The following is a 13,078-nucleotide window of genomic DNA, read 5'->3' on the forward strand; positions in this document are numbered from 1 at the left end:
CGGTATAAAGCTGAACGTTCAAAATGAGGCTCTGAAAGTGTCAAGGGATACTGCTAAGTCCACATGTGATGTTTGCTCTTCGTGTTCCATTGTCTGTCTGGCAGGGAGCACAACCTAGCGCAACTCTGCTGGGTTTATTTTATTGTCACTAGCATCATCCAATTAATGGGCAATGGTTGTACCTTTGAAAGAGCTGGAGAAAATCCTCGTGAGCAGACAGATCACTTTGTTGCATAATCGACAATTAGGGAAAAAAATTAGTAAGTGCGAGAACATAAAACCGAGCAGGGACAGGCAGAGACTGCTGACATAGACCCCGACGGTGAGAAATCTGCCATCTAGGAACATTTTCCTCTCTGTCAGAAGGTCCCCATCAAGGGCCAGTATGTCACCCAAAGTGGTATAGCAAGGGCAGCTAGTAGTGTTCTCATTCAGGTCATTCTCTCAGGATGAAACAAACTAAAAAAAGGTTTTCCTAAAGTTAAAAAAAAAGTTGACATTGAAACGAAACTTTTCAATTAACTTGAACCAAAAAGGTTTCCAGATTTTTGGTGTCTGAAAATGTTCAAGATTTTGACTTTTCATCCTGGTTTGGTCTGGGAACATTGCTCGATATCTGAGAAATCTTGGCCGGTCGGTAAAAACGTTTCCTGCTCTACTTACCCTGTCACCAAATTCACCACGAATCCCAGTAGGGCCCGGGAGTCCAGGTTCCCCACTGGCCCCTTTGCGGCCCTATAGGGAAAACAAATGAAAGACAAGAGTCCTTGCATCTTTTAACGTCCCAACAGTTCACCAGTCTCAATATCGATTTCTTGAACAAAGTCATTCATTCCAGATTCCCTTATTTACTTTCCCAAATCCAAGCCATTAGCCCTGTCCTTCCTCTTCTTCCAGACACCAGTACCGCTCTTCTCCTTCCTCAGGTCATTACTTGCTGGCCCTACCCTTCCCCTCTGATTCCACTTACTGGGGGGAAGGTATTTTGAGGTACTCCAGCCCAATCCTGTTCAGATCATCAATAGCATTAGCACATGCTGCTTAGCGGCCGTGACAAGGCCATCTGGGCAGGGCTGGTCCCTAGACCAAATGGCGCTCCAGGCAAGGAGCAACTTCATCGCCCCCTTTCCCCTCCATCTGAGGTTCGAGGAAAATGTAGCACTCAGAAAGTCTGGAAGGTTCCACGAGATTCTACAAAGGTCCAGAACATTCTAGGAGGTTAATGAAAAATGAATCCACCTACGGAAAACCTGAAATATTTTACTGCAAACATTCTATTTTCCTTTTCGTTGCTAACAACAAAAACAGCACCCTAAGCCCAGCACCCCCCTAAACCCGGCACCCCAGAGGGTCCCCTGCCCCTAAATCTGACTCTGCATCTGGGTGCACCAATAGAATCAAATTTGGGAGTCAGGAAGCAATGAAGTTTCAGTAGGACGAGTCTCCTTGGGCTATGGATGATAGAGCCCTTACTGCTTTGTGTGGGGAGCACACGGAGACCTTCAGGTCTTTGAGTTCAAAGCAGCTTTATAGAAACAAGCATGCCAGGCTGGCCTGTTGACTTCTTTATGACGTTGTCTCTGGACAATGCGGGTGTTTTGCTGCGCGGGCTCCCTGCAGAATCCTAGGACAGGTCTATCCTTGGAAGGCTTTGCCGACACAGCGCTACCACCGCACTGTAACTGGCAAAGCGCTCCGCGTGAGGCGGCAGCTTACAGTGGCAAAACTGCACTTGGGCCAGCATAGCTGTCCAGCCGCACCCCGACCCCGAGCGAAGTCCGTTACGCTGGCAAAAAGCCCAGTTATTGGGGCTCTTGCTGGCACAGCTCTGTTGGTCTGGGACCACAGCTCATCACCGACATAGCTATGCTGGCAAGAATGGGTCGTGTGGACCTGGCCCTAACCAATTTTTGGCTGGAGAGGGGAGATGTACTATGTTGGAATGTGGGGTGAAGGGATTAAAGGAGGAGTCCCCCAGGGTCGCACAGGGGACACTCAAGACAAGTGGGTTGGGGATATCCCGGCGAAGGAGGATAGAAAATGAACTTTGCTCCAGCAGAAATCTAAAGATGACTTCTGCATTTGTGAAATAAAGACAGTGTTTGTTCTTGCACTGGACATAGTAGTATTTTAGCTACTGCACTGCCCTTACTCCCCTTTCCACTGTGTTATATTAATGAAGTCATTAAGTATGTTCTGATTAATTAATACCCAGTCCGGCCAATAATTCGTCACTATCACCCAGTTATCTTTGCTAGCAGTTTGCACAGGCACCAAACGATTATAACCTGGTGTGTATTAAATTACCCTAATTGTGAGCTTACTGACCTGAAAGCCTCTTACACCTGGGGCTCCCAATGGGCCCTGAAGACCAAGTGCGCCCTGAGAAAGAGAAGAATAAGCATTGTAAGAAATATAATCCACCATCAATTGAGTCATGAGCACAATTAAATTGTCTTTGCTGGAATAAGAAAAAGCAGGCAGCCCTGCAGTCTAGCGGATGGCTATTTATTGAACTTTATTCCCATGATTACCATTAACAACCGTGATCATTTCTGTTTTATTCAATGCCTAGATTCATTTGGTTCTTATGAATGCAAGGGACTAGTGACTCTAGCTAGAGATAGGCACAATGGGACACGTGCTGTGCAAATTTCCCATAGACACACAGCCCTGAGAATACGTCAGTACAGACCTGCCATTCCAGTTCTGAACGGACACAGTTACCTGGCCTGACTCAGCAAGGTATGGAAGCAGGTGCCTAATTTTAAGCATATGACTAATCCCACGAAAGTCAATGGGTGCTTTCCAGCCGGGACACAGTACATGATGCTTTTGTGATGGATACATCTGACTATCCCCTTGAAATTTCCGGGTTCCTATCGGGGGCAGACCTTCAAATAAGTGGCTCAGGCTTTCACTGCTTGTTATTTTTACACCCTAACAGCAGCGTTATGAGATATCATTTTAAGTCAGAGGAACTGAAAACACAAGACAATCCCTTTGCACCTTTTCCAATTCACAGAGCGTTTTGCTCTTAGTAGCTTGGCACATTTGCTATCATTGTCTGCTGGGAAAGAGGTTTTCAAGGGGAAAAAACGGTAGCTGAAGTTCCAAGCAGCTACATTACTACTTGATCACACTTATTCAATTGCATAGAGGTTACGCTAATTAATTCACTGAACAGGCTTTCAGCTCTTACTGACTTGTCAGATGAAGTTAGGAAGAAAACTGGTAATTAAAGAAACAGACTGTGTGAGTTGGAATTTTGACAGCTTGGTGCCTGATTTCCAGACGTGTTGAGCATCCACAACTGCAAGTGAAGCAAATAGGAGCTGCAAGCGCGCCGTCCCTCTGGAAGTCAGGCAAATACAAAAGCATGGTACAGTGCCTGCATTAGTACATGCAAAACTGGCAACCACATCTATTTGCAAAAACCCTATGTTTGGGCAGGCATATTTTGCATCAGCAACTTAGGTAAGGAGTTTTGAAAATGTAGCCTTTTGTGTTTTCTGCTATACCAGCTAAAAACATTTCTGATGGAAAATCAACAGCTGCACACAAAAGTCTATGCTGTATTCTACTGAGAAAATAACACACATCAAAAGATGTTGGGTCAAATTTCAAAAGTGACTAAGTGATTTAGGAGCCTAAGATTAAGCAAAAAGTTATTTTTGAAAATGGGACTTAGGCTCCTAGGTCACTGGGTACAAGACCCAAGTCACTAAGGAGCCTAAATTCAATTGTAAAATTAATGGGACTTAAGTGTTTCTTAAGAATTTTGCAGCTTTGGAAGTATATACAGGACTACTTATATCTGTTGTCAGATCCCACCAATGTTTTTTTGCCCCAAGCACATTAAGATATTACACAAGTCATGATCTCACACTAGTGTTAAATCAGTAAAAACTTAACTGAAGTCACAGGTTTATTGGAGTAAAAAGCCAGTGTCAGTGAGATCAAAATCAAAGCTCAGTTCGGTGAAGTTCTTAGGCGTGTGCCTAAAGATGGGCACATGACTAGTCCCACTGCAGTCACGAGCCAGTAGGCTATGTAAAAAAGGCACCATTTTATTGAATAAGATCTGAAGTCAATTGGGCTTATGCTCAAAGTTGGGCACATGCTTAAGTACTTTCCTGAATCAGGGCCCCGAAGAATAGAATTTCACATAGGCTGCTAATTCTCTTTAAACAGTCTACTTTTATATGTTGAGTAATGATTTCCCAATTTAGGTGCAGGGTATTTAACAGAAAAATACAAACAGCAGGATAAAGTGCTTTGACAATGAGCATTTGAATCACTGTTAAACCTCTCTTGCCATTATGCAAGTGAAGTGAAGAGAGCAGAATTAGTGTCATAGATGCAATTCTACCAGGAAAGCGACTGTTTGAAAATAGACTTGTGAGGTTCCACGTACACTGTCTCTCAGTGACTCCACATCAGATTTACTCAGTTTACAAGTTGAAAAATAAAAGCCTGTTTTACTAACTGCTAGGCCTACAAACTCACCCTGGAATCTCAATTTCCAGTTGAGTTCTTTTTGCCTTGTGCATTAACAGTAATAGTGATTCTGTTGATGATGCATGAGTCATCTAGTTTACAATCTAGATCAACCTCCCATAGCTGTCCTGGCTCTGCATGGCTCACTTACGCTATAAAGCCTTGATTTTTTAAAGGAAGAAGACATGACCAATAAACCCAAGGAGCAGATCTGATTAAGTAAAACAGTGCCATTTTTATACCGCCAATCTACTCACTATAATGACACTTCCATGCCTCTCCATTTTTCCTTCTTCTTTCATTTTCTAATTTAACTTTGCAACTGTGCTACTTATATCTCTAATAGAGTTTTATGCAAGATGCTTTATGAAATAAAGCTGCATGGAACTGAAAATGACTGTTCTGTGGAAATGCAGTGAAATAGTCTAAGCCGGATCCTGATTTATTTGCTCTGGAATCAAACAGTGGTAAATAAAGCCTTGTCTATATTAGAAAAGTGAACTGGTTTACCAAAACCAATTTAGTTAAACCGCACAAACCCCTCACACTTACACCAGTTTAACCCTTGCTCATATAGATTTTGCATAAGTTGATAACTTACTGACACAAGTTAGTAGAAATAAGCACGGGTAAGCTGGTTTCAGTGCACCTGACTTAGAGGTTTGCACCAGTTTAACTGGGTCTAGTTAAACCAGTGGCCTTTTCTAGTACAAATGAGGCCTGAGATGAGAATCTGGCCCATTCACAATACATCCCTTTTTAGTATGCTTTTCCAACTGAATATTTCACTATGTTCCCCTGCCCAATTTCCCTCTGAAATTTGAGGTCATAAAACAAATAATTTCTGTATCCCTAAGGTTTATTTCCCTTTTCTTGGACGTCTAAAGAGAAAGCTGTTCAGAACAATAACTAATTACACTGCTCAATTTCTGCTTAAGTGGCACATACAAGAAATCATCTTAGACTTCCTGTGGGCTTCCTACCTTCATAAATACTTAAACAACTTCAAAACCCCCTGTAAATTCAGGCCCCACCACAACAGTAGCACTGGTTGAGTGTAATAGGAAAATAAATGGTATCCTGGAATTTTCAATATTGTGAACAAAGTCAGTTCTTTGTCTTACACTACTGTGCTGGGACCCAATGGGCAGCAATTCAATTCTTTGTAGATTCTTCCCTCATTGCAGAGCTCATAGCTATTTATTCCCTGTGCTCCATGACAATGCTGAGAATGGATATGAAGCATTTTGTTTTGAACCTAAGGCTGGGTGAGATGCTTCTAACCAGAAATTCTTCAAGGTTTGTAGGTGAAGGCAAAAACCCAAGTGATTAGAACTGTGCAAAACTCCATGGTTTCATTTTTCACAAACATTTGCTTCCTTTTCAAGATCCCCACAGGTTTCTGCCATCTGAACGCCTGGATTTGAACAAATCCCCAAAATGAAATTTGGTCAAAAGCCTCAGACATGACCTTGTTTTGCATCAGACTGTGGGTCATGAGGTTTGTGTGATTCTGAGGCAAACCACAAATCGGCACAACCCTGTGCAAAAGAATGCAGTGGACTCCCTGCATATTTGCAAACCTTTGTGCACACCTCTTCCAAATTTCAAGGCTGTAACTAGACTAGGTGAATTGTCTGATTTCAGATTTTGTTGTACACATTTTGTACAGCTATGATATTTGATAATGGGCTTTTTAAACCTAGTAAACAAAGGCCCAATGGCTGGAAGTTGAAGTTAGACAAGTTCAGAAGAGAAACAGAGCGTACATTTTTAACAGTGAGGGTAATTAATCATGGGAACAGTTAACCAAGGGTCGTGGTGGATTCTCCATCACTGGCAATTTTAAAATCAAGAGTGGATGTTTTTCTAACAGATCTGCTCTAGTTCAAACAGGAATTATTTTGGGGAAGTTTTCTGACCTGTGTTACGCCAGGAGGTCAGATGTATGATCCCTTCTGTCCTTAGAATTTATGAATTACATCTAAAAGAGAAGGCTTTCACGCTTAGAGTGCTGGTGGCCGGGCATTCCAGAATAACCTAACATGACTTTTGATTTAATGGCAACTTACGATGAGTAAAGGAAAAAAAGGATCCCTTACGTTATCAAGTCTGGAAGGTGCTGATTGTCCAAGCTGCCATCATGTAATGATTGCACCAGCCACATGAACCACACTGGGACAAATTCTCCTCTCTGTTACCTCAGTGTAAATGTGGAGTAAGCACATTGACTTCAGTTTGGTTACTTCACATTTACACTCAGGTAACAGAGAGGAGAACTTGGCCCATTTATCTTGGGCTAAATTCTCTGCTGGTGTAAATCCATTGAAGTTACGCCAGTAGAGGATATAGCCTTTTATTTTAGCTAGATGGCAGCTCTGAACGTTGATCACAGTGCTGTGTTTTAACTGCAGAAAGATTATACTTGACGAAACAATGTTCTACTTACAGATGATCCTCTAGGTCCGGGCTCACCTCTCTCACCAGAGATACCGGCATCACCCTATCAACAATATCAAAAAGTCATCTGTGCTGTTTTTAAAGTGGGAACTCCACCCTTCCCAACCCACTGTGAAATCATTACACAAATATATCATTCGTGCCTCACATCACTGGCAGTGTAGTGGTATCAGCTATTTAATAAATTATAACAACAATAATACCTAGCTCTTATATAGCACTTGTCATCCATAGATCTCAAACTGCTTTACAAAGAAGGTCAGTAGCATTAGCCCCATTTTACAGATGGGGACACTGAGGTACAGAGAAGGTCAGCTAGCAGGCCAATGGCAGAGCCAAGAATAGGATCTAGGTCTAACTGAGTCCCAGTCCAGTGGGCTATCCACTGGGCCACATTTCCTCCCTAGACTGGCCTTTTTGACCCCACTGCAGCAGGGTAAGTGGCATTTGAGCACAGCAGTTTCTAAAGAACTGACAGGTGGCTTACATCCCACACTGCACTCCCCAGATAAAATCACACATAATGTTTCTACATCCACAAGTGCAGGATTGTTTTGTCAGACCTCGTTACCACATGGGGTACATATATTTTGTATGTATCTTTGTATAATAACCATATATATATTTATATGTGCGTGTGTGAGAGAGAGAGAGAGAGGCCCACATCACTGATAGATATGCCAAGCTCTATTGTGCCAGAGAAGCAGCACGTGAACTCAAGCTTGGGGGCAGAATTTAAGAGGCACTGAATAGAGTTCACAATATAGGTAAGATGTGGAGATACCTACAGGGATACCTGGCTCTCCAGATGGACCTGCTTCTCCCATCTCTCCAGGGCTACCCTGTAGGGAAGGAAACAAACAGTCAACTGGACGGAACTTCAGACTCACTTCTGTAATATCTCCACCAACCAGCTGGAAGTCAAAGGATGAAATGAAAGTCTTTGCTGGGGAGATGAGATAACAAAACATGTTAAAAGACAGGCATGCCCTGAAAAGAAGAGAAGACTTCTTCTAGCACATAATTCTATAGAACAGTTATGCTAATGTGCACATGCGCGGACTTCCAATATTTTATGCAACACCATATGAGGAATTTCCTCCTGCCCCAGTCAGTGCTCAGTGTACACCCTGAAGCATGAGGATTAGTAGCCTTTGTTTATAGTAAATAATAATGAGGCAGATGCTAGGTAGAAGATTGAAAGGGAGGGAAAGTCAGAGCAAACACACTTTAATGAGCAATTTTATGATGAGCTGTTTCAATCTGTTTCAGATTTTCTTTCATCTAACATTGCTGAGAGCCAGCCTGGTGTCTCAAGGTGTAGGAGTGAAATGCACTGTTGTAAAGCTTCCCTGTAGCTTATCCTGAAGGGGACCGTTGATGCAGAGTTACTTAGAGTGCCATTTTACACATATTGAGTGGCAGCCGTGTCAAGCCCCGTGACTTCAGGGGGAAAGTTTGGTAGCAGAGGAGAGGCAAATGAGACTTTCCAAAATTCTGCCATTCGTAGGGTTATCAGAGGTCCCTTTGCGGTCTTTGGAATTGAAGGAAACTTTCTAAAGAATCTTTTGTCTTGAGAGATCGTCCCATGACTACACACCCCTGCACTGGATATTTACTCACTGAAGGTTCAGCTGCATATGTTAACTTTTGCATTTCAATTTCCCCAGATACCCATCAAAGTGAGATCTTCAAAAGTCCTTTTGAGAAACAGCTGAGAACAGCTGTGCACAGCCAGCGTAATATCCACATTGTGTCACTTCAATAGGTGGCGGAAGTAGATTAGTTTTAAAAAGAAATGCAGGCCCTGATCCCAAGGACTCAATACTGTAAACATTTATGCATGCGTTTTCAGCCCTTTGACTTCAGTGAGACCATTCCGGGGCTCAAATTTAAGCACGTGTATAAGTGTTTGTCAGATTGGGCCTAAAACTGCAGTGTACTAAGATGAAACAGTTAATAGCTTCCCAGTGAAAACTCATCCTTCACTTACTAGTTCGCCCTTTGAACCCTTGGGACCTGGTCTTCCAGGTAGCCCCTGGAAAAAAAAAATCACATCATCAGAAATTGGGCAGGTCGTAGAAAGTAACATTTACTGTCTGATTAAACATATGAGGGGCAAAACATGCATTTAGCACCACGGGATATAAGTTTCTATTAGAGACATTTTTCAATGTGAAAACAATGGGAAAAATTACCATCTAGTTCATTATCCAGAGGGCTACCCATACACCTCCCACTGACCATAATAGGAAAGAAAGGCGAACAGTAATAATAATAATAATAGTAGTAGTTCACACTTGTATAACGCCTTTCTTTCTTTCTTTCTTTACAAGCAGGGAAAGGTAAGTATTTTGATCCCCATTTTACTGATGAAGAAATTGGAGACCAGCAATGTTCAATAATTTGCCCAATGTCTTAGAGTAAATCAGCGGCAGAGTTACAAACACTGTAGAACTCTGGTCTCCCGACATCCAATCTTTAGTCCATAAGGATAAATGCATCAGAATGATGCTAAATTTTTTCCTCTTTGTTTCATTTCTTAAACCTTAGGACACATACTAACACCTTGGCGACTCCGCTGTGGTGGCACTGGGGTGGGAAGTGTGCCATTTTCAATCGAGTCACTTATATTGACTCAGCTGTGCCTGACACTAGAATCTGGAGTGTTATTAGTTGATTATCACCAACTCCAGGGGACAGAATCACTTTATCTTCTCCTAAAGCCCTAACACAGTCTTTTGGCTAGAACTGGATTGGATCAGATAATTTCTCTTTAATCACATTTCTAGCTGGATTGCCATGGTTTACTGTGCAAATATTCCAGATTTTTTCCACTCTATATAATATACAGTGCACAGACTCTTGGTGTTCTCATCCTGCACCATGGGAAGAGAGTCATATTCATGGGCTTAAAGGTTTAAAACACACTGTGAGACAAGAGGCCAGATTATGAAAGGCAGTTAGGCACCTCCCAATGGGAGTTAGGCGCCTCAATACCTTCCAAAATCTGTCCCCAGGTGTGAAATAGCACATCTTGTGTCCTGCACACCAGTCAAACGACAGAAAAGTATCACTTATACATTGGGCAAGATGTTCTGACTCCTTTATGGCAACTATGCTGTGATACTCACGGGAAGTCCATTTGGCCCCTTCTCTCCTTGAACACCGAAGCGGGCAGCATCACCCTGAGAACAGCGAGAGGTTAAGATGGACAACCCACTGATCTGATGCGATTGACATTAGTCAGGGGACTTCAGCAAACAGACATTTTACAGGCAGGATTTATTCCCCCTCCTCACCTCCCCAATATTTGTAGAATCCAGAGTCACTTGTAGTCTTGTGATTTTAGAAAAACCCCTTTGGATGAATTAACCCCGTTTATACATGCTGGGAAAATCTGAGCTCATTTTTTTTTATTATACCACACAGTGAATCACTTAAACCTTCCAACGTTTAAGTTCAGTGTTCAAAGTTGGGCATTTTGGATTGGATTCTCCATTCAATAACCAGCTTCAAGCCAGGACGCCTCCACTGATTTCAGTGAGTTACTCCTGATTTACGTGGCTGTTAGCGAGATCAGAATCAGGCCTAAAACCTTTCACTCCAGCACTCAGGATAGGGCCTAATACTGTTCTAAGTCACCCGGGTGTAAATAAAGCAAAAAAACGCCACTGAAATCAATAAAGTTACTTTGATGCAAAATGAGTATAAGCGAGATCAGAATCAGGCCTCTGTATACATTCCTCTACAAAGATTCTCAGGAGAGGGCACCTGCTCTAATAGGGGCCCACCTGTTGTGTCTGCAAAACCCACGTTTGCAGGCACAAATGGGCATGTGAAGATGCAAACTGAGCAACTGCACAGAGCAGTGCCTGTTTGCACACAAAGGACGAGTTTCCAAAAGCACCTAGAGGTGGTAGGCACCCAACTCGCATTGCCTAACTCATCTAGGTGTTTTCTGAAAACCCTACCCACAGCTCCTAATTTCTCACATGTGAAGGCTGTCCCTTTTTCCCAGAAACAATAGGTATATTTCTATGAGATCACCTGTCCGGCTCTCCTTCAGAAATCTGAACCTAACAGTTACATGTCTAACTCTCTAGCACTTGACAGCACTTTCCTTGTAAGTGATGAGAGCAAAAGGGTATCTCTACCAATAGCTCTGAAAGGATATCAACCATTTATTGTAAGGAGATCCCTTATATTGCAGCTTTTGCTGCAAATAAATAGTTTGAGAATTAGTCATTGTGTGTAAAGTATCTGGCATGTACTCCTGGTAATATCAGCTGATTCTGTTCATTATATCACCCAATCTTTGGGTTTAATTTCTTGTTGGGATTTCCCCAGGGTGATCAATGTGAACTTCCTTACTTTTTTCTCCTAATGACACACTACAGGAAATCTCTCTCTTGAGCCAAAGTCTTTCAAGCTTTGCATTTTCTCTAGGAGGACCCATAACCTTGCACGATGGACGACAGCAACTGAAATCTTTCTGCATGGGGTTTAAATAGGATTTTACAAACCTTCTCACCATCGAGTCCAGGTGTTCCATCTCGTCCATCTTTGGCAGGCATGCCCTGAAACGGCACACGATGCAGAATAAGATTGTGACACAGACACGACTGATTGCAAAGTCTCATGCAAAGGTTCAGAAACATATAAGGAGCAGTCAGTCCCTTAGTGTTGAATTACAAAGTCTCCTGAAAGTATTCATGAGCAATAAGTTCCTATGAATCCACCATTGGTTTTAGGTTTCACCAACTGCGGATATGATGTTGCAAGTCATCTATTCATAACCACAATATAAATTCGAGATAATAAAAATACAATCCAGATTTTAAGTGCCAGAGAACAAAGCCCTGACAAATTCCACAAACACAAACTTCAGTTACCCAGTGTTATGATTACTGTCCTTTATATTTTAAATTTTAAGCCAATTTTATAAAGGAACCACTAAGTGATTTGATTATATTAAATTACAGGGCTACATTTTCAAATGCATTCTCTAAATTCAGCTTTGCAAAGTTTTAAATATGCAGACTCTTCCATTTAGTCAGACGCTTGCAGGAATGCTCTTTGGACATGAAATTATAGGTGTAATTGTATGATCAGATTGTGCAGCCTTCACTCCTGTTAGGGAGCTGTCAGGCAAATAGTCCCATCAACTGCAATGGGCCAAATTCCAATCTTACTCAGGTCAAAGGGAGATTTGCCACTGACTTCTCCAGAACCAGGACTGGGCTTGAACATGAGTAACGGTAGCATAAATAGACCATCAGAGTCCAGGTTCAGACAACTTTGAAAACGTAGACCTTGATGTGGAAACTAAGTCAAAGAGAAACAACATAAACTCTTCTGACATTTGTAAAGTTAAAAACATTTGTATTGTAAAGTCATGAACCAGTGAACAGAGAGACTTGTAATTTTAAAACCTGACTTACAGGTTCTCCTATGGGTCCACTGGTCCCTGGTGATCCTTTTGGTCCAGGTCTACCCTAGAAATGCACAAGTCATTTATCATCCAGCACTGGAAATACCCAGAGGAACAGCCTTTAGGCAAACGGGTTAAATAAATTCAACATTCAAACTTCAATGACGTAAGTTCATTTCGTTCAGTTTTTGTTTGACTTTGAGTGACAGAGATAGAACTAGCTCATTTAGAGCACAAGATCAGCGGAAGCTGTGGTGTGCTCATCATGTCCCAGCACCAGCAGCCTGACCCAAACGAGTAAACTCCCACTGACATCAACAGCGGTTGAATCAAGTCCCAAGTCCTTAGGCCCAGACTTTTAAAGGTATTTAGGAGTTGCTCCATTTAGTGTTCTAAGGCCTAAGTGACTTAGATTATGTCTACACTTGCCGCCAAATTCAGTGGCAGTCGACAGGAGATATGCAAACTATGAAGAGTAGCTTGCGTATCTCCCGTCGACTTCCTAACTCCTACTAACCCCGATGTCTTCAGCTTGCTGCGCTGGCAGGAAATGCGCTCCCGTCGACACAGCGTTACTCCACGTGGTGGAGGTGGATTAATAGTGTCGATTTCCAGGTCGATTGAGCAGACCTCCACTTCCACTCAATCAATCCAGATAAATCGACCTGACAGCGGCGAATTTGC

At 42.3% G+C, this 13,078-nt stretch overlaps 1 protein-coding gene across 1 annotated transcript in view; it reads right to left on the reverse strand.

The window, feature by feature from the left end:
• Positions 1-13,078, reverse strand: part of COL9A3 (collagen type IX alpha 3 chain) — a 64,597-nt gene that overhangs the window by 15,827 nt on the left and 35,692 nt on the right. Inside the window, exons 13-20 of the mRNA XM_067554546.1 lie at positions 12,405-12,458; positions 11,487-11,540; positions 10,095-10,148; positions 8,954-8,998; positions 7,749-7,802; positions 6,950-7,003; positions 2,329-2,382; positions 664-735 (exon numbers count right to left, since the gene is read on the reverse strand). Coding sequence (XP_067410647.1) covers positions 664-735; positions 2,329-2,382; positions 6,950-7,003; positions 7,749-7,802; positions 8,954-8,998; positions 10,095-10,148; positions 11,487-11,540; positions 12,405-12,458 — 441 coding nt within the window. The remainder of the gene's footprint in view (positions 1-663; positions 736-2,328; positions 2,383-6,949; positions 7,004-7,748; positions 7,803-8,953; positions 8,999-10,094; positions 10,149-11,486; positions 11,541-12,404; positions 12,459-13,078) is intronic.

This window comes from Emydura macquarii, unplaced genomic scaffold (assembly GCF_026122565.2).
Source record: "Emydura macquarii macquarii isolate MOO-44397 ecotype Brisbane River unplaced genomic scaffold, CSIRO-AGI_Emac_v2 contig_1483, whole genome shotgun sequence".
Lineage (NCBI taxonomy): Eukaryota > Metazoa > Chordata > Testudines > Chelidae > Emydura > Emydura macquarii.